Here is a 22012-nt window from a genome sequence, read left to right on the forward strand (position 1 = left end):
TGGTGGCGCACTGCGGAGGGTCAACTTCGAGGACAAAACTGCACCCCGTGCAGGGTGCTCGCTTGCAGTGCCCCTGGCGCGCAAAACGTGCGAACACGCGCGCGCAAACATTTTAATGTTTGCAGGTGCTGAGCATCCGCGGCAAGCGCTTGAACCTTGTCAAACTGCGTGCTCCGACATACCTGGTTGCAAGCAAACACCAATGGATTTTATCATTAATCCTGACGACCCGTTCAACGAACCTGTACACTTTCGGCCGCTCTTCACCACATTGTTTTTGGACGAGGTCGACCAGCATGTCGCCCTCGCTGTCACACGAAGTTGAAGAAAGCTCATCGATTGCGGCAACTAGCAGCGCTTCCTTTCTCATTGCCGACATCTCCACTAGCTTAACTCCGTCAGCTCCGTTGCAACCGCAGCTATCGGGCCAGAGCGTCCGCGGTTCTGCAGTCGGCAGTGCGCGCGCGCGTCCCGCATTGCTTGCTGGGATTGCACCCCGGCGCACCGCCGATTTTCTCGGTGCGAGACGGGGCAACAGAAAACCGCTCCAACACGGTGCGCTTCCGGTGATCGAGGATGGTCGGTGCGCACCGGTGCGGTTGATCGAGGATGAAAGTGCGCACCAAGGCGCCCCGGTGCGCACCGGTGCAGGTGATCGAGGACGCTATAAGAAAGCGGCGGTGGCGCGTGGATGGAGGGGTTTTAGGCGCCAGCATCGCGCCTTCTCAAAACTCCCTAAACGATGCTGTCCTTAGGCACCGTTAGGCACCTAGGATCAGGTCACGTGAGGGATTTTTGTACGTCAAATAGACGCACGCGCAGTTGCGAGAGCGAAATGTGGGGACTTTCGGTGCTTAATAGCGTCCTCGATCACCTTGCCCCGGGGTTGCCCCGAAACCAAAATGGTGCGCTTTGCACCGCCATGGTGGCGCGCTGTGGTGGGTCAACATAGAGGACAAAATTGCACCCCGTGCAGGGTGCTTGCATGCAGCGCTACTTTGCCCCTAGCGCGCAAAATGTGCGCGCGCACATTTTATTGTTTGCAGGTGCTGAGCATCTGCGGCAAGCGCTCGAACCTTGTCAAACTGCGTGCTCCGACATACCTGGCTGCAAGCAAACACCAATGGACTTTATAATTAATCCTGACGACCCGTTCCTGACGACCTGTTCAACGAACCTGTCCACATTCGGCCGCTCTTCATCACATTGTTTTTGGACGAGGTCGAGCAGCATGTCGCCCTCGCTGTCAGACGAAGTTGAAGAAAGCTCATCGATTGCGGCAACTAGCAGCGCTTACTTTCTCATTGCCGACATCTCCACTAGCTTAACTCCGTCAGCTCCGTTGCAACCGCAGCTATCGGGCCAGAGCGTCCGCGGTTCTGCAGTCGGCAGTGCGCGCGCGCGTCCCGCATTGCTTGCTGGGATTGCACCCCGGCGCACCGCCGATTTTCTCGGTGCGAGACGGGGCAACGGAAAACCGCTATAATAGGGTGCGCTTCCGGTGATCGAGGATGGTCAGTGTGTACCGGTGCGGTTGATGGCGGATGAAAGTGCGCACCAAGGCGCCCCGGTGCGCAACGGTGCGGGTGATCGATAAAGCTATAAGATACAGTGTACTTGAGATTTCTCTTCGCATAGGTACTACGGGGAAGAAAGTGGTTAGCTCCGTTTGTCCCTAGACGAGCTGGCAGACAGAAGCGTGGCGTCTTTATTCTATGGTCTAGCTCATATACGGGGCGCTCTATGTGGGCGAAACATGGGCTCACATCGCTACAACCGCACGCGAATATCTCTGAAGGCCTGCCAGTACACTTGTTCGGCGACTCTGTGCTTGTACTGCGGCAGGAGACGTGACGGCAGGTGTGCATGAATATCACAATATATACTTCGACCGTGGCCGCGTTCCACTCTTGATATACTTCGCCGCAATACACTGCGCATGCTTGTTTGCGCGACACTGGTGCCTTGCGGCGAAGCTGACTTTAGGCAAACGGCATTATGCAACGCTCGAGCCATTTTGTCCGTTACTGCGGATAGAAAACGCATACACGTTGAAGCTATTTGAGCTGTATCATTTTGTCGATGTTTACCCTTCTTTACTAAATGAAGAGAATAACGTGAACCTGTGTGGGTGATTTAAAAGATTGATAAAAAGCCTAGTAACCTATGTGCAGTCAGTCAAAAAACACTATGAAGGTGCCCACGCTCCTGTAAAAAAAATGCAGTTCAGTGATGAACTGTGACAAACAATTGCGAGTGGGGCCCTGTCCCGTTCTCTTCTCTTGTGTGTGTCGGTTTATTTGGGGTCTTCATATTTTATTTTATAATGATAAGTGATGAACCTCTGGAGATGGATCCGCACCTTTGTAAGCACAGCCGGCTCATCAGACACAAAGTAAGAGCTGAAGACAACTTTTTAATGCTCATTATACGACATTGATAGCGATTAATTTGTGGTCAGCCAGTGACAAACGCATTGCACTAAACAGTGAGACTTCGTCTTAATCCGCAATGCTTATGGGCGAACAGGAGAGCAAAAGGTGAAAACAGTGTTTTCATACAAGGCAAGTCATCCATGTAGTGGAATTACGTTTATCGTTGGTGTAATGTATGGGGATGCGCGACCCTCGCGCCTCCCCTGATATCTTGTTTTCCCTCATAGCCCCCGTCTCCGTGCGGCTTCGCCGCGCAGCGGCGGTCGGAGTGGTACAAGCGCGATGCGAGAGATGGCGCGAGTGTCGCGCCGCTGCGGGGTTACTTGGGTGCGGGGGAGACAAGGGGCTTGCTCTTTCCCGGCGGGTCGGCGCACGGCGTGGACGTCCCGCGCGCGTGCGCCGACCCACGCTTCTGCGAGACCGTCTCGCGTGGCCGCCTTGGAATGCGCGACTGTTCGCGTGACAGTACGCGCGAACGACCAGGCGTTGGGATCCAGCATGGGGCGAACATATTCGCTCGCTTCCGGTCGCGGTGAGTCGGACTTCTAGATTTGTCGCGCGCCCATCGGCATGTTTTGTGGATAGCAACTCGGCTAGCAGGCATTGATCTATGAAAGGTGCAATAAATGCCCTTGTGATTGTTTGCACTACTGTGTTGTCGTTCCTTGTCCCAAGAATACAGAGGAGGACCCACATCTGGCTGCCCGACGTGCGACTCTTGGGGCATCGGACGATAGTTTTAACAGTTTTGCTTCGTTCGAGACCTTTGCTCGAACCGAAGCGTAGGCCCAGTGTGAATTTTGATCGCTAGCGTCGGCGGCGTGCTTTCTTGAGTGAGGCGACGGTGGCTGTAGTGTGTTTGAAGATGTCAACATGCTAAGCCTTTTCGCAAGTGTTTTTAATGACATTCGTCGGTTCGAGAGCCACGTGGTCTGCATCCTGGGAGAGCGAGGCATAGCGCCCGCAGAGCTGTGGCAAGCCTGAAGCGAGTGAGTACGGAAGCCTCGTGGGTGGTCCGAATTTCTTATGTAAATAGCTTCTTCTATCTCTTTGACTGATGAAATCGCGGCTCAGGGAGCCGGGTGGCCGCGGGCCACGGGTGCCACTACGGGCTGACTGGTATTGCGGCCTGGCACCGGGCGCTCCGACACCGTCTGGGATGGTCATCATCATCATCATCAGCCTAGTTACGCCCACTGCAGGGCAAAGGCCTCTCCCATACTTCTCCAACTACCCCGGTCATGTACTAATTGTGGCCATGTTGTCCCTGCAAACGTCTTAATGTCATCCGCCCACCTAACTTTCTGCCGCCCCCTGCTACGCTTCCCTTCCCTTGGAATCCAGTCCGTAACCCTTAATGACTATCGGTTATCTCCCCTCCTCATTACATGTCCAGCCCATGTCCATTTCTTTTTCTTTATTTCAACTAAGATGTCATTTACCCGCGTTTGTTGCCTCACCCAATCTGCTCTTTTCTTATCCCTTAACGTTACACCGATCATTCTTCTTTCCATAGCTCGTTGCGTCGTCCTCAATTTCAGCAGAACCCTTTTCGTAAGCCTACAGGTTTCTGCCCAATATGTGAGTACTGGTAACACACAGCTGTTATACACTTTCCTTTTGAGGGATAGTGGCAACCTGCTGTTCATGATTTGAGAATGCCTGCCAAACGCACCCCAGCCCATTCTTATTCTTCTGGTTATTTCAGTCTCATGATCCGGATCCGTGGTCACTACCTGCCCTAAGTAGATGTATTCCGGCCCTTACCACTTCCAGTGCCTCGCTACCTATCGTAAACTGCTGTTCTCTTCCGAGACTGTTAAACATTAGTTTTCTGTAGATTAATTTTAAGACCCACTCTTCTGCTTTGCCTCTCCAGGTCAGTGAGCATGCATTGCAATTGGTCTCCTGAGTTACTAAGCAAGGCAATATCATCAGCGAATCGCAAGTTGCTAAGGTATTCTCCATCAACTTTTATCCCCCATTCTTCCCACTCCAGGTCTCTGAATACCTCCTGTAAACATGCGGTGAATAGCATTGGAGAGATCGTATCTCCCTGTCTGACGCCTTTCTTTATTGGGATTTTGTTGCTTTCTTTGTGGAGGACTACGGTGGCTGTCGAGCCGCTATAGATATCTTCCAGTATTTTTACGTATGGCTCATCTACACCCTGATTCCGTAATGCCTCCATGACTGCTGAGGTTTCGACTGAATCAAACACTTTCTCGTAATCAATGAAAGCTATATATAAGGGTTGATTATATTCTGCACATTTTTCTATCACCTGATTGATAGTGTGAATATGGTCTATTGTTGAGTAGCCCTTACGGAATCCTGCCTGGTCCTTTGGTTGACAGAAGTCTAAGGTGTCCCTGATTCTATTTGCGATTACCTTAGTAAATACTTTGTAGGCGACGGACAGTAAGCTGATCGGTCTATAGTTTTTCAAGTCTTTGGCGTCCCCTTTCTTATGGATTAGGATTATATTAGCGTTCTTCCAAGATTCCGGTACGCTCGAGGTTATGAGGCATTGCGTATACAGGGTGGCCAGTTTTTCTGGAACAATCTTCCCACCATCCTTCAACAAATCTGCTGTTACCTGATCCTCCCCAGCTGCCTTCCCCCTTTGGATAGCTCCCAGGGCTTTCTTTACTTCTTCCAGTGTTACTTGTGGGATTTCAAATTCCTCTAGACTATTCTCTCTTGCATTATCGTCGTGGGTGCCACTGGTACTGTATAAATCTCTATAGAACTCCTCAGCCACTTGAACTATCTCATCCATATTAGTAATGATATTGCCGGCTTTGTCTCTTAACGCATACATCTGATTCTTGCCGATTCCTAGTTTCTTCTTCGCTGTTTTTAGGCTTCCTTCGTTCCTAAGAGCATATTCAATTCTATCCATATTATACTTCCTTATGTCAGCTGTCTAACGCTTCCCAATGGACCACAGATATCCAGTGGATATCCGATTTAGATCCGAACGTCCACGTCCGGAAAACTATATCCGTGGTACGAACAGGGGACCTAGTTCTTGGGACGTAACATAATGTCCGCATACTTTGATACGGTGGACGTCCAGAGGATGTTTGTTTATGGATTGACCAGCGGTGTACGTCCCCCGGATGTCCGCCTAGGAATGCCTTGCAACGTCCATTGATTTATGCCCTGGACATAAGCATGCACAGATGCGAAGCTACAGGCGATGGTTACGATGATTTAATTCAATATTTATATCTCCCAAATCGAGCTATATATATATACCGCCGCCATAATATTAATCTCCTAGGTAGAACACTCGGGAAAAGACGAAATTCGCTGATTCACTAATTTTTTATTTAAGAACCCGGACTTTGAACACGGGCTAAAGAAAATCTGACCTAGCACTTGCGTGCGGATTTTTACCTTCATGTGCGGCCTCGCGCACCGTCCACAGTGTGGAGTACAAGGGCATCATTCTATAAAAAATAGTATGCTATAGTCCACGCGTTTATTCTGTTCTGTTCTGAGCAAATGAATGTTTGTATTGTTAACAAAACCGATGTTCCTGTTCTATTCACCAAGCCGTACCGTCGTACTAGAACTGTTTTTCATTCTATTTCAGCAACATGAATTATGCACATTTGTATTCTGCTCAAACTACTAAAATTTTTTGAAGGTATTTTGAATATTTAATAGGCTTTGTGGCATTTCGGTTTCAGTAGTTTACGTTACTCTTTTGTAATATGCACCTTCAATCGTCATAGTCATCAATGTGTGTGAAAAGCGACGAACGTGCCCCATTCGTGCCCCGTCACTAAACGTGCGCGCCGATTCGCTGGCTTCTGCGGGTGCCGTGGCGCGTTTTATATTATTGAATGCAGGTGCCTTTCTCGCGCGCCTTTCAAGTGACGCACTGCGACCTTGCACTTTGGAAACGCGGTGAGAGATCTTTTGTTCCGTGCGTGTGATCCGAGGGCCAGTTTCTGCGCGGGTTGTACCGACTCTCTTCACAAAGTGCGGTTAGGGCTATTGTTAGTAAGCCTATTGCGTACAAGTGAAACTGCTTTGTTCTCGCTTCCTACGGAATGTCGCGACCACCCGACAGGCGTGCTTGCGAGAAGGCAAGCAGGGAGACAAGGAAAGTTATTAATGTTTTTGCGAAAGAAGGAGTTCAGGGGGGTTGTGAAAGTAGCCGGCATGACTCGGAGCAAATAGCATTTGTTCAACCTCTCGAAGCACCACGTGACAGCGGTGGGAACAGCTTAGAAAACTTAAATCGCTCAATCGCGGGATTTGAAGAGCATTGTTACGAAGACCTCACGTCCGTAGACGCAGATGACAGGGAACAGTGGGCAGAAGTCAATCTTGAGTCTGGTAGTAGTGAAAGTGATAGTGAAGAGCGCACAAGCGTACATGACGGACTGCAGGATTCCTTGCGTGAATGGGCAAACGAATATGGTATCAAAAGAAGGGCGTTAACAGCTTTGCTGAAGACGCTAAGGACACAGGGGGGACTTCATCAGTTACCGGAGGATGGTCGTACACTTATGCAGACCCCTCGAAAAAACCTGGATGAATTTCCCATTTGTGCTTTGGCGCCAGGAAAGTATTGTCATTTCGGACTTGCTGTGGGTCTTCAGCGTTCATTGTCTCATGTAGAAAAGCTGCCAGCTGTAATTCCACTCTCATTTAATGTAGATGGCCTCCCCCTGTCAAAGAGCTCCAAAATGCAACTGTGGCCCATACAGTGCTTACCCCGTGGTTGCGGCAATGTGCCCCCATTTGTTGTGGGTGCGTTTGCTGGACAGTCTAAGCCATCCTCGTCTAATGATTTCCTGAGGCCTTTTGTTCGAGAGCTGCAAACTTTGCTTGTGCAAGGTGTGAATATCAATGGCGACACTGTTCAGGTGACAGTTGCCTCGGTCATCTGTGATGCTCCAGCGCGAGCTTTCGTTACTATGACAAAAGGCCATGGAGGGTACAGTGGTTGCGCAAAGTGTACAGTCGAGGGATCTTACATCAATGGAAAAGTAGTATTTTGCGACATGGACTGTCCGTTACGAACGGATGAGAGTTTCAGGGAGCAGCATGATGTTGAACATCACAAGGGAGAATCTTGCCTGTTGGACCTGCCCATTGACATTGTAAATGACCTCCCACTTGATTACATGCATCTTGCATTACTGGGTGTCATGCGGAAATTGCTCCAGTTGTGGATTTCTGGACCACTGCGGGTTCGTTTGGGACCTCTGGATAGGCACACATTCAATGAGAAGAGCAAGCTGCTAAATCCTCACATCCCTAGTGAATTTCCCCGTAGGCCACGCGGACTCGATGAGCTCGACCGCTGGAAGGCGGTTGAGTTCCGACTTTTTGTATTCTACACAGGCCCGTTGCTTCTCAAGTTCTGCCTTCGAGATGATCTATACCAGCACTTTTTGCTGCTCCATGCGTCGTTATCTATACTTGCAAACAAGGAGCTGTGTCGTGAGCATGCTGGTTATGCCGATGAGCTCTTGAGATGCTTTGTTTCACATTTCCGCGAATTGTATGGTGACGAGCATGTTTCTTTCAACGTGCACAGCCTCATACATCTTGCTTCTGATGTTAAAATACATGGAGAGCTAGACTCCTTCAGTGCCTTCCCATTTGAGAACAACATGCAGGTGCTCAAGAGGCAGTTGCGCAAGCATGGAAAACCCTTGGAGCAGCTGCGCAACAGGATGGTAGAGAGCCAGTCTTGGACACGCAGACAGACATGGGATGAAATTCCTGTACATTTTAGCCGTCCTCACAGTCGAGGAGAACTGCTGCCGGAATGCTGCCCTCCTGAATATGAAAGGCTGTCATGGGATGCATATACAATTGCATTGTCTAAAAGAGACAACTGCTTTGCACAGGATGGCCATGTTGTTCTGGCAAAAAACATAGCCTATATCAGAGGGTCTAAGCAGCCATGCATAATTGGCCAAGAGTTTCTCATCAAGGAAGATTTCTATTCTTTACCCTTTGAGTCTTCCAGAATGGGCATTTATGTTGTATCAGGGCTATCGGGCCTGAAGCCTTGGTCCCTGCACAACCTCCAAAAAATGGTGAAGCTGCCACTGAATGGAAAGTTTCTGGTTATTCCAGAGCTTCACACAATTTAAAGGCCTAGATTTAGCTAGCATTCGCAGAAACTTCAAATAATATCTGCATATTTATAGAGGTTGGTGTAGTGCAGTTTAATAATCCTGAAGTTTTTGCAGCCCTTAGTGGCTTACCTTACGTAACGTTTAGTTATTTGTGAAACATGCAGTGAAAAGGAGGGTAACAGTGAGCAATGAAAGAAATAAGCCTCAAATAATCCTGTAATTAACCCGTGCACACTCACTGTAGGGCAGTTCATCGCACAGTCCTATTCTGCTCAACCATATTTCCACAGGTTAGTATTGGCAGAATGCTGCCATGTTATGCCTTTATTTTCAAGGTTATTTATTGACTGTTCATGACAAATGCCTGTCATATGTGGTTTGTGGTCTTGAGCCTGGTGGCTGATTAATGCTTGGCGCAGATAGCTGGTCTATAAGAGTAGCAAAATGAGTGCCAAGGGTAGGACACTTCGACAAAGTAGTAGGATGCCACTAGAAAATTCGCAGGCATAGGATGGAGAGCCAGATCATGTTGGGCAAGGATAATCGGATTTCATTGGGAATGGCCTTTGACTGGCACTAAGATTAAATGGCTTGGTGACACATACCGCTCCCATCACAACTTGCTGCTGGGATAGTTGGTCCATAGGTGCAACGATCCATAATGTGGCTTATTACAGCCGACATTCAAACTAGCCAAAGGGCTTGAAATACTTGAACTTTAGTAAAACGGCTGTCCTTGGCTGCAGCCAACATTTAAAGAAGACATGTCATTATGGTGAAGGCAAGTCCCTTGGGAAAATGCTTTTTCACTGGTTCCAGGCAGAGGCTTCCCTTGTTTCGCCACCACTGAATACTTCTGACGCTTCATTTTTCAGATGGCTTATGTGATCGCTGAGTTCGTTGAGGACAAACAGGTGGAGGTGGTGCCAGTGACCTGGGTGGAGGGTGACAAGTGTGCGTGGCCCGACAACCTCAAAGGCAACAGAGTGACATCCTTAGTAAAGAAATCTGTACCACCAGACACCTTCTGGAAGTGCTACAGCGTAGCAGTGAAAGGGGTATTTGGTATGTATCGTGTACATAAAAGCCTTTTTTGTTCTATACAAATCAGTTGAATGTTGAACTTTTGTTTTAGCAACATATGAACAAGCAAGGGCCAAACTTAATGACAGCCAGTATACATCAGACCTGGGCACAGGATCGGAAATGTCTCAAGGAAGAAGGACAAGGAGGCCACCAGCTCAGTGGTCTGACTCGGATGAGCCTGACACACCACCGCCACCCAAGAAGGCCAAGCAAAGCTCCAGCAAGCAAATTCCAGCTCCACCAAGCAACTTCCCACTAGGTGAATTCAAAATACTTGTTTCTACTACTTATGGTATCCTGACACTTAGCAGTTAAAAAGTAAATTTAATATATTTTGCTTACTGGTGAGTTATTATTTCCCAGGCCTCTCTTCTGCTTCTGCAGTGCAGCAAGACAGCTGTGAAGAGTCTGAAGGTATGTGACTGACATTTTATAGATAGTGCCTCAATGGTAATACAGTGCAAATCTATTTTAGCTTGAGCTTCCTAATCCACAAAGAATAAAGTGCTTCCCCATTGTGTAATATAAGCCATTAATTGAATTGTTCTTGTCACCTGTGAGGGCTTCGACATACGGGCTGACAAATCAAGGAATGGTCATACGTTTCCTTGTTGATTTTGGTTTGTGTTTCATTTTGCATGGCCACCTAACGTCTACTTTTGGCATAAATTCAAACCTAAGCACTTGTGACAGCAGTGTATTATTATGCGAAGCATATTACGAGGGCTCAACCCAGCTCCTCAGGCGCGGCGGTGACCATGAAATCACGTGACACCGTGACGTCACGACAGAGGAGAAGTGGCTTTGGCTCAACTCTTGCAAGACGGGCTGGGTGGGAATCGAACCAGGGTCTCCGGAGTGTGGGACGGAGACGCTACCACTGAGCCACGAGTACAACGCTTCAAAGCGGTACAAAAGCGCCTCTAGTGAATGCGGTGTTGCCTTAGAAACGCGCTGTTTCTAAGGCGTGCGTCTCTTGCTCAGGCGCACATTTCGTTGCCGCGCCGAACGCTGCTTTGCTCGACGCTCACCGCGTCCAATGCGGGGCGCGTAGTCGCTGCCCTGTAGCCCATTGTCTTACACCCCTTGGCGGGTCGACGGGAACGCTGTCGCGTTCCACTCTTGAAGGCGAAGAAGTAATGCATGAGTTGTTTCTTCGTCTAGCCGAACCAAATATAGCCAAGCAACAGCAGTTCACCAGGCTAAACAGTGGTTCAACAACTAAAATAAAGGCTAGTATGCTTCGCATCCTGGGCTTAACCTTACCTAAGCCACAGCCATTTTTTCATTTCCAGGTTCACCCGCATTAAAGAACGTACACTTGTGGCTACTGTTTGCTCATAAACAGACTTGCAAGTCATTGTACATGACACATCTATATAGCAATGTAAAGCAAGCGTTCTGGCCAGTTATTTCCTGTTTGAATTTCAGTTTATGCTGTTAGGGTGTTAAACTTCTGTTCAAGTGAGAAGTAGGCTCTTGGCAGCTATGTTGATAAACCAGCATGATTTAGTTTTGAATTGGATAATGGGTCATGTCATATAGTTAGCTGACTTGCTTCATTATTTATTATGTACATTGAATGTTTTAATGCTAAAGCTTGAGGTTACCTTCTTACAATTCATTTGCAAACTGTCTTGATGTATTAGAGGAGCGATTTGCATAGCTATGCGCAGGTGTGAAATTACACCTTTAGAATGTAAAAAAGAAACTGTTCTGGGCATGAGGTTGCAGGCTCAATTTTGAGCTGCAATATGATTTGGAGCGGGATGCATAAACACATGCATTGCGCATTGGGTGCACATTACAGGACCCTAGGTGGCCCAAGTTCAGAAAACATACTTCAGTGCCTTTGATAGATGGTATGTAGCTTTGGGACATAAAACACCATGAAAAGAAAGAAATGAGTTTATAAAATTGAAATGTCCATGGTGTGTTGCAAGCAAATTGTGAACTCACTAAAACTTTACATCATGCCTGTAAAGTGACCACAGAGAATGCAAGTCAATGCACTGATGAGTTGGTATGCCAACCTATGATATTGAACATGTAAACAAAATGCAGACTGCAACTGCAATCATTTGCTTAGCACTCTTGCATTTTGGAGCATCCTATGGAATGTCTACCATATATGTGTATCAATAACATGACATATGTTCACTATAGCTATGCATTCACAGGTTCACTGCAATCACTCTCTGCAGATGTGAATGACATGCCGCAAGGTGGTGCAGGTGGCCCTAGTTCACACAGTGCAGATGGCTCCAGATCATACACTGCAGGTGGCTCTAGCTCACACAGTGAGTTTTGATAAATCTTGCTTTTACTTTTTTTTCAGTGAAGGGCTATAATTTTTAATGTGGCAGTTCTGTCATATGTTTAACTTCATGTGTATGTAAGCCAAAAAAGTTTCTAAGATGTATCTGTGGCTTGTTCCTAACTTCACAACTGGAATGCACTTTGCAGCTGCTAGCGACAACCTGGAGATGAGCAGTTCTGGTAGAATGTTAAATGGGCTGGGGTCCCACAATGTGACAGCCTTTGATATTAGTGCAAAGTACAAGCATGCATTAAATGCTCACTATTCTTTACTGTGCAGGTGACCAACGGACTTGTGTACCCTCAGGTTCCCCTGACGAACTTTCAAACAATAGTAAGCTTTCATTGTACTATAATACTTCACTACAAAATTTTTTTAAGTTGTGAATGTACTTTAACGTGTGATGGCATTACTTACATAAACTTGCAAATACGCAGTTTTTTTTCACTGTGTGCCTAAACGCCCATTGCATGAACACTGTTTTGTTGTTGTTTTGTTGTTGTTTTGTTTTGAGTCTTGCTCTGAAGTTCGTGTAGTAGCGCATACCTGCAGTCACAAAAGCTTCAAAGGCAATGTGTGCGTGTTCAGACTGTTGTAAAGAGGCTATTTATTGAGACCCCTGTTTCAAATCTATGTTGTTCCATGGCCTCAAGCCATTCAAAGGAAGGGTGCATCTGTCTCATTAGGTTCAATGTAGCAGGCATGGTGCAAAGCATTATAAATTCGTTATATGTTGCAACTTGATTGTGCCTTATTTTGTATTGCTGATGTGTGAGAAGCTGCCAGTTTCTAGGACAATGCAATGTTCTTTGTTTCAGAATAAATTGCTAGCAGTTAGAAAATTGTCTGATATTTTAGTAGCACATCAAAATGTTTTTATGAAAGGGCATTTCTTTACCTAAAGTGTACTAATCAAAGACACTCTTACATTCCAACATACCTTGCAAAAATAATTGCCTGTAATCTGTGATGAGAAAAAAAATGGCCTATGAAATGCCTACCTGGTTTGGTTCCTGACTGCCACATTTCCTTCCTTTTGTGTTTGAAGGCTTCAAGAAGCATGTGCTCCGACTGCTCAACATCGTACGTTTTACGCAACAACACCATGGGGATTTGCTTGAGAAGTTGTGCAACATGTATGCAAAGCAGCCTCTTGGTGGAACTGATCCACTCATCGAGTGCCCCTTCCGCAGCTTGGAAGATTTTATGGCTTTTGATGAAAGCCTGGACAAAGAGAAGACTGCGAGTTTGGTACGTAGTTTTCCTGAATTTAGCATAGACAATAGAGAGCACTTGAATGCAAAAAAAAAAGATATATATTCAGTGGTGTACGCCCCTGTTGCTTGTAGTTACAACTGCATGCTGTTGCATGAAACAGGTCAGTGTATATGAGGTTAGTGTACAGAAATAATCTTGCGAACATAACTTGCACAGGGACAATGCATGCTGCAATTGCCGAATGTATGCTTAAGAATGAGATTTCTGTGTCTGTACTGAAAACCATTTGCAGTTACGACTAATGTATGCTGAATGACTTAAAGTATGCACGACAGTATGCGCCAACATAAACCCTACTTGAGATAAGCCCAATGCACAAAATACTTACTGGCAAGGTTGCATTTTACAAATATCTTCCAGCAACTTCTGAGCTTAGATACACTTGAATTCATAATTATGAGCTATTGCTTTGTTGGAATGCTAAAATTTCTACCAGCAAAGGAAGAACATCTCTACATATCTGAAATTAAAATCTGTCACACCCTTCCATTACAGCGCTGGTATTCTTCATTGCACTATTCTACCATCTACTCTGTAAAGCTGATGTCTTGGAACACAGCTACACAGTGAACTGATCACAGGTGGTCTGATTGACCTTATCCAGGTGGTTTCAAAGGGGAAGAAGTGCAAAAACATTCATGTACCTTATGCTAGGTGCACATTAAAGGACCCCAGATGGTCAAAATTAACCTGGAGTCCCCCACTACGGTGTGCCATATAATCATCGTGGTTTTGGCACATAACACTCCAGAATTTAGTTATTTTTTACCCCTGTGTCTTTAGAGTTGCATCTTCCAATTGGCAATTTTTCTTGAAAATTGCTTGGGGAATATGCAGACCTTAAGCCCTGACATGTCGCTTAGCTGCATCAACTGTGTCATCCTACCTATGGCATGGTATTGTTGATTAGGTGTGAGCTGATGCATATGCATAATGCTCTGCATAGAAATGTGGCTACATTAGTGGAAAGTAGCAAACAGGAAGCCGCTGACCAGTCTCTGCCACTGTGGCAGTTGTGTAATAGCCTGATTGTGCAGTGGAATGGTTTCAGCAGCTATTCTTGGCAGAGTGCAAAGAAGACACACCTAGTCTTCTGCACCACAAGGCCATGTTAATGAATACGTAACTTCTTATAGGTCTCTTTGCTTGGAGTTGCTGTATGCTGAAGAAAATAACACTAAGACTTGCTGTTTCTATGGCATGAGAGTGCTGCATGACAGCTTCTTTTGTGAACATGTTTGCCAACGATGCCATGCAGCAGGCGTTTTCCAACTGGTATAGCCATACATTTAGTTTTCATTTTCTGTGATCGCACACATTTACTCGAAATCTGTTTTTTGCAGGTTCACGAGTTCACAGACCTTGGAGGGAGGAATGCCAGTGCAGCGACAAAGCGTATTCTTGCGTACACCCTTCATGATGACCTGGCCACACTTTTTTCGTGGGTTGGCCGAAAGGGGAAACTTAGTTTCTCTAGTCTGAAGACTACAGCTGCAATTATTGGTGAGTTGAAACTTCTCTTTATATCTTTTAATGAGTACGAGCACTAGGATGAACTTAATTTATGCTTTCGATAGACAGCTATTAAGCCTTTTATTACACCTTGGTTTAGTGCAAACAGTTCAATATAGTACACACCAAGCGCAGTGTGGCTTTGGGTCATCTACAGCAGCACTGCTGCTGCACCAGGTCCTCGTATATCGCTGGCTACTGGGAAGCGATTCATATGAGTGGACACGATGTTAGCGAAGGCTGGTGGTGTTGAGCAATCACCTTTGCTGCCACACAAGTCCTTTTATTCCAGTGCACTGAGCTATTGTAATGATAGCTTTTGGGTGTGTTGTCGATCACCTGGTGGTGGCTGATGAAAATAATATAGTGTCTAGCATGAGGTATTTTAGTAAGGATTAGTTGCATTCTGCTCTCTATTTTGCTACCTAGTCTATAGTTGTCAGTAAGTCTAAAAGATATCACCAGCGTTGCTTGTTGGGATTTCATTAGAGCTTTTCAAGTTCCATTTCTTACACAGTGAAGTCTGCCTTTTATGTGTTTTGTTCTTTTTATGCATTTTTCTTAAAGGGAAGCTTTCGCTCGGGTGCTGCTATCTAACTACATGGAAAAGCAGAAATCATTTTTCTCGCAGTCACTGCAATGAAATTCATGAAGTTACCTTTAAAGGAAAAAGTTAAATTCATGGCGTCAAATGTTTTACAAGAATCCTAAATTTTACAAAATTTGAACTAAACTGTGAAGTTCATAACTGTATCTCAGCAATTCATTTTATTGCAATTCTGTAAGCTGGACCTAACGGTACGCCTAAATCAGACAAAATTGTTACATTTCACATCGATCTCAAATATACTACCTATTAGTGAATAGGACATTTCCAAAACCCGTGTAAACATTCTAACAAGTTCATGTAAGCTGCTGCAAATTTCTCCCTCAACTTTGTCTGCTTTAGGTGATCTATGTAAAATAAAATTTACTGAAATGCGATATGTCTGATGCAGAGTTATATATTTGTAAAGCTTTTTTTAAATCTTTGTAAAAAATTACACCCTAAATCAAAATTTTGCTTCCAGCAGTGACTAGACCTTAATTTTCTCTCGCAAATTCAATAAATCCCATACAAAACAGTCTAGGTGCTGCTTCATAGGTGTTTCTTCACAGCATTAGAGTTGGGCCCGAGCTATAGCTTCGTATGTACAGTTGTGCATAAAGGACATGGACACACAAAAAAACAATGGGACGTACAAGGCGCATACGATACCTTAGTGAAGTAAAGCTTCATCTTAACATCCCAAGGTATATTTGCTATTCTCACCATTAGTGGGAACTTTCTTATTTCAGTTGCTGCAAGACGGATGACAGAAGGCAGCACTAACGATATTGAAGACACCATCAAATCGTGGCTAAGGCATGCTCCAGAAAGGGCCGGTAGCCATAAGAAGCCAAGCGCTGAGGTCTGCCTGCCTCAAGGTATGCTTTTACCCCACTGATTTTCAGCAGCTTGAGAGGCGGTGCCGCATGTTGATTTCTTTAATCGCAGAATGTACCCTTTACTATCCGAATATTCACTTGATAACATTCCTTAGAGAAGAGCGAGTTGTAAGCGTGATTAAAAAATGTTGGTTGACTTCCGGCTAACTTTCGAAGAACATGCTTCAAGCATCGTTAATGCATTCTACAGAAAGTTAGGCCTTATATCAAAGATGACCGTACTTGTATAATGATCGCACTTTTTTGTCAAAAAAATTTATGCAAATTCAGGGGTGCAATTCAGGTTAAATTTCCCACGAAAAGAATTCTTTTTTTCATCCCGCATTTGCTGCGGGATGACAAGCAGGCAGCTGCTGCTGTCAGTTCGGGACATCAAAACAAAAATGGTGGCCGGCGGAGGAAGCTGAACGGGATTATTTTTCTTCTTGTGAGTACATTAACGTGCATTGAAACAGTTTCTTCCGTATCAGTAATGAATAATATCGTTAATATCGGCAAGTTTGCGACAGTAGCGTAGCCATGTCCAATTTGAGAGGACAGAAACAGAGAGGGGCACGCTTAGCTGCCAGTGACATAGAAACACATGGCGGGCACGCTGTGGAAACTGCAGCATTTGTCTTCACTGCTATCCTAATACGGCACGTTTCTGCTAAGGGTGGGCGAATATCTTAGCTGCGTTACGAGCGTCGGTGTATTAATAGGGTACACTTCTAACGTATCAGTGCAAACGTGACCACTATTGTTGCTACTCTCGATTTGTTGCGTGCCTACGAGTGCATACGAGAAGAATCGAAAGGCGCCGTTTGTGTTGTTGTTGACCAAAACCATTATGAAGCCTACAAATAATAAAGCCGAGACAAGTTTGGTTGTAGCTTTTTTTTTTTTCAAGGAAGTGTGGAAAGTGATGAAAGGAATGAAATGAGGCATCTGTTAAGAAAGAGAAAGTTGGGTGTGTGCAGATCACTTGGTATGTCTTCAAGAGTTGTTCACATAGCATTCGACAGATGGTAAGCGCGATCATCGTTAGCTAGACTTGGCACACAACATATCGCTGTGACAAGTTCAGGGTGCGATCATTACACGGGAAAGAAAAAAATCAAATTTTGACAACAAAATTCAGGGGTGCGATCATTATGCGAGTAAATAGAGTAAAGAGTTTACGAATGTGAGCTGTGTTATTCTCTCGTATTCTTTGTTTGTCCGCTCGAAGCTAAAGTTTAGTTCTGTTGTATGGAACTGTATTAATTTGACTGACTAATGTTGCAAAAATTGTATGTGTTCAGTGATGTTTCATTTGTGTCCTGTACAATCCATTTCTTGGACGCCGTGTATCTTATGCCTACGAGTGTGTACTGCGCATGTATAATATTAGACCCCTACAAATAAGGCGGAAATACCGTGATTACTTCACAAACACTTCTCCTGTCCGCAGTTACTGTGAGCTGTAACGTTATGCATGCCTCGCCCTAAATTGCTTAATCCTAGCATTTTATATGCGAATTCCTCTTGCACCTCTAACGCTATAACAATCTCTTGTAACACAACAAAGTGCCTTGCATCGTGATCTTGATATATTAGCTCTACTATTTGCTCATTATCTGGCTCGTGTATTTGATTAATTCAATTTTTTGTTGCACTTTGTACCGCTGTTGTTTGAGATGTTTTATTTTTTTGGTTTTGTGTTCTTTGTGTAACAGAAATGCAACAATATTAAGGCATAATAGCTGTTCTTGGGCACTTTTAGAAAAAAACTCAGAAAATGAAATAAGTAAATTAAGTTACCACTTAGCAACATGAATTCACATCATAATAGTGGCCACAGTGGCTTTCCACTAGAAATGGACATGGGTTTCTCCAACTGAGTTGCATGGCTCAGTTGGAACTGTTTAATACTTAGCTCAAGCTTCTGCATTGTGATCAAGACTGATGTTTTAAAGCAGCCTAAATGTAGGCCAGTATGACTACACTGCTAGTAGTTAACTGGTTTCCTGAATTAAAAATTTACTGTTGTCTGTACTTCATTTATGTATGTGTACATAGTTCAGTCTCTGCTTTTAGAGGAGCCTTCCGTGAATGTAGCTGACATAAAAGACAGCTCTAGTTCAGCATGCATCAGCTGTGATTTTAGGTTAGAAGTGATAAATGGTGTATTAAAGTCAAGCCTGTGCATTTTTTGCATTAAGAATGAAAAGAAAAAGACCTAATAGTTGCGTATTACCTAGGATCATGCTGCAGTCATACTCGTAGCACATAAGCCTAACTTGCTGTGTGGGTGGGACGAACACTCACAGCACTAACAGGTTTATCAAAAAGGGATTGGGAGAGGGATTATGTTGAACATACTTCTTAAATATGCCCTTGCCAACTGCTATCCCAAGTGTACATGAATACAGCAGCTTAGATGATGCACCACAGAGGTTTGGCATGCAGGTTTGATCTCTAAATATGGGTACCACTTCTGTTGTATAAACAGGAAGCTCTCCCATGAGTAACAATCTTCATAGCACAGGTGTACCTGAATGAAGTGAATGTAGGGACGTACACTAGATTAGAACAGAGTGGGAGACCAGTGCGATGCATTATAATGCTGTATGCATGCACGTTTCCTATGAGTGCCACTGCATTTTTGCATCTGATTTGACTGCAAAAGTGCGCTTTGAAAGCTAAAACCAGCTGTCTACAGCATGGCTGGCCCCTTCAGGTTGCCACTCATATGAGCAGGATGTTGATTTTGCAATGGCTTGATCATTATCCACAAAGCAGGCTTGTACTCGTTTGTTTCCCCAAACCTCACATTTTTTTATCATTCTGCTCTTTTACTTTCATGCAGAATAAGTGGAGGCCATTCCATTGTAAAGCACTGCAGCTATGACCTGAAGACTGCACAGGCATCAGAGGCTGCTTGGTTGTGGGCGTGTGCATCTGGTGGAACTTAGGGGATCTGCTGGGCTACGCCAAGGCATGTTTCGTGGACTAGAGGCAGCTACTCAGGGATTTTTTTTTTAACTTTGCACAGTGCAATTGCAGAATTTTTTTTCATGCATTGGAAGGATTCTGCCTGTCATCTGCATTGTCAAATCACTTGCAAAGTCATGCTCTTGCTAGGCTCCATCAATATAGTTTTGTGCAGAATTTGTGTGCGAGAACTTTTTATTGTTTTTGTTTTTTAATGTCATGGCAGTCTTCTGTATTGGTGAAATTGCTACCATTGCAAAGCCATGGTTTTCTGAAATGCTGTTATTCTGCTACTGTACAAAACTTGTGTGCGAAATACTTACATTAGACGCAAGATCTTTTTTACCTCAATATTTCAGAGTATTTCTGTTTGTTCTGTATGTGCATCTACATGTCCACCCATTGTTAGCATAAACACACCAGTGCATGGTTCGTGCACAATGCAGTGCACAAGCGGCAAAAACCACATGCATGTGTGAAATGCTAAGGCAGTGTATTCCGTGGGATCGTTGCCCAGATTTCTCTGCACAGAAGCGGTTGGCTTGCCAGGAATAAATTTGACTGTTTTGCAGTCTTGCTCATCTGCCTGAGACCTAGCTCGCAAGGAGGATCCTGAATCCTTTGCTTGTATCTGTAGGCCACCGTCGTAAGTGGCACATTCACTGTTGCATAAATCCCACGCTTACTGTAGCCCTACTGTGAAGTGTCCACAATCTGTCCTCTTTGCATGGCTGTGAGAATCCCAGCCATTTCCTGTTTCTGAGCGCAAGGAATGAAAAGACTGCGACGCATGCCTTAGTGGCAATTCAGAGGAACCCTCAAAAGACCAAATAAATATGTTAGCTTTTTTATCCTGCAATTGCAGCTTGGACTGACCCCGACATATACGGGCATCACTGAAGCATGCTGTGCATAAGTATAGCAAACAAGCTGCTCCTGTTGCATTATGCTAGTGTCGTGTTCTGCCGTGCTCTATCTGTGAAATGAACACATACTGGCCTATTGTGTGATAACGTCACTGTGGTGTACTATTGTGGAAACACATGCTGGTGTGTTCATGCTACCAGTGGGCTAAACCTTGGACCTTACTGGAAATAGTAAAGGCCAGCCACTCATTGCAAAAAATGCTGGACAGGCCTTTCCCTCTTGCCTTTTTGTGTGCTTGATGGTCTGAGAATCGCCTCCATTGCAAAGACATGCTTTTGTAAGATGCTATTATTTTTCCTTTGTCCAAAGCACTTTTTGTCACTGGATCTTGAGGGTTTTTCTAACCTCTGCCTTTATTATGCATGTTGCTGCCTCTGCAAAGCTACCCCTTCGTGAGACCAATATTGTGCCTGTGTAAAATAACTTGTGAGAGCTTTTTACTTTATATATTTTTTATGTCATGGAAGATTCCTTTTATATTGCTGCTGCTGTAAAGCCATACTTGTGGGACTATTGTTGCGCATATGTATAGACTTTTGTGCAAGATACTTTTAGCAAGACCAACTTTTTTTTAATGTTTTGGTCATTTGTGTCCTACACTATGAGCATCTTGCTTATAAAAGCAAGGATGCACTTTATTGAAGTGCTCTTAGTGTGTTTTAGTACAGAACTTTTGTGCAAGATACTTTTATGATATATTTTGTATTATGGGAGGATTCTAGTCACTTTCGTGCATATGTAAGTTGCTTCCAGTGAAGTGTCATTGTTCTTTGTACAAAAGAACTTTTCTGTGAAGTCTGATGGGTACGTCTACAGTTTTACAAGGTAGAAGTGCTACCACAGTCTATATGCAAGTTTAACATCTAGTCATTGAGCCAATGAAACAGCCAGTTTGTTTTTGCATCATGTGCATTGCTGTTGTTGCAAAGATGCCATTATGTGCGTTCTTGCAAGAAAATGTGTGCATAGTCATTGTGCCAGATATTTCTTGTTCTCTTGTACTGTTTGTTTAGTTATGTTTGCGATATCACAGTTCAGGTGCCAATGCAGTCAGTTTATTCTAGTCTTTTTCCTTTATAAAGTGTATGTACATCACTGCATTAAGTTGACAATTCGAATTTTTCTGTGTTAAGGTCACTTCGAGAAGCATCTTTAGTTCTCTTCTGTGCCCCTGTACTGATCTTGTCAATGTCAACATATACTCCTGCTGGCATCTTTTGTGATTTTCAATTTCTTGTGGGTCCTTATGGGCATTTCTTTAATGTGTTCAGGCACAGGTTATGTTTTGCTGTGCCAAGCACACAGGCATGTTCTTACAGTATGCTTTTTAAATAAAGATCCAATGTTTCTGCAGTTTATGCGCAAGTCTATGCCTCAGTTAGGCCATCCTAAAAAGCTGAGCAAGTTTTATTAAAAGGCTTATTACATCATTTGAATTCACATTCATGCAGCTTAATATCTACAACTTTGATGACTATTGGAGTTGATACATAATGCATATTCTGGCTTATTCTGTGCATTTGGAAACTGCACATATACATTTCTGATGCCTGTGTACCAATGGCACTTACATTAAATATGTTGAACGTGCCAGTTTGCAACATGTGCTTCTGCCGTGGATGTTGTGTCCACGTACATTTTCACCTTTGCAACCTGCACCAGTAAGATGGTCCCAGTTCCTTTAGCGGCACTTAATTATTTGTGGATGCAATTTTCACAGTAAAGGAAGTGCAGCATATCCCTGTAACTGGTACATTGGTTCTTAGGTATAGCACAGCTTCTAAAGCATTGAAAAAGCCGCAGTACCAGCAAGGTGACACCCCAACAAAACCGAACAATGGATAAATCCCGGATTTATCATGGATGTCCTCTGTACATCTCGTGGACGTTTCTGT

General features: G+C 44.6%; 1 protein-coding gene across 4 annotated transcripts; it reads left to right on the forward strand.

Annotated features, from left to right (window-relative positions):
* The first annotated feature begins 6138 nt into the window (after positions 1–6138).
* On the forward strand, positions 6139–21470 carry LOC139056427 (uncharacterized). Of its 4 annotated transcripts, none has more exons than XM_070534669.1 (10): positions 6139–6356; positions 9427–9616; positions 9687–9896; positions 10001–10051; positions 11818–11937; positions 12237–12290; positions 13006–13208; positions 14579–14738; positions 16086–16214; positions 19066–21470. In XM_070534669.1, the coding sequence occupies exons 2-10, from the start codon at positions 9427–9429 to the stop codon at positions 19068–19070; spliced, it is 1122 nt and encodes a 373-aa protein (XP_070390770.1). In that variant the 5' UTR covers positions 6139–6356; the 3' UTR covers positions 19071–21470. The 4 variants fall into 4 exon arrangements, with proteins under 4 accessions (XP_070390770.1, XP_070390773.1, XP_070390772.1 ...); XM_070534671.1 differs by having other exon boundaries at positions 6143–6356; positions 11842–11937; XM_070534670.1 differs by lacking the exon at positions 6139–6356 and adding an exon at positions 6365–8841.
* Positions 21471–22012: the final 542 nt, after the last annotated feature.

This window comes from Dermacentor albipictus, chromosome 2, assembly GCF_038994185.2.
Source record: "Dermacentor albipictus isolate Rhodes 1998 colony chromosome 2, USDA_Dalb.pri_finalv2, whole genome shotgun sequence".
Taxonomy (NCBI): Eukaryota; Metazoa; Arthropoda; class Arachnida; order Ixodida; family Ixodidae; genus Dermacentor; species Dermacentor albipictus.

Coding starts and splice junctions, on each gene's coding strand:
- LOC139056427 (XM_070534669.1), top strand. CDS start 9,427: ATGGCTTATGTGATCGCTGAGTTCGTTGAGGACAAACAGGTGGAGGTG. Junction 11,938..12,236: donor AGGTGGCTCTAGCTCACACA/GTGAGTTTTGAT, acceptor TTTACTGTGCAG/GTGACCAACGGACTTGTGTA. Junction 12,291..13,005: donor TGACGAACTTTCAAACAATA/GTAAGCTTTCAT, acceptor TTGTGTTTGAAG/GCTTCAAGAAGCATGTGCTC.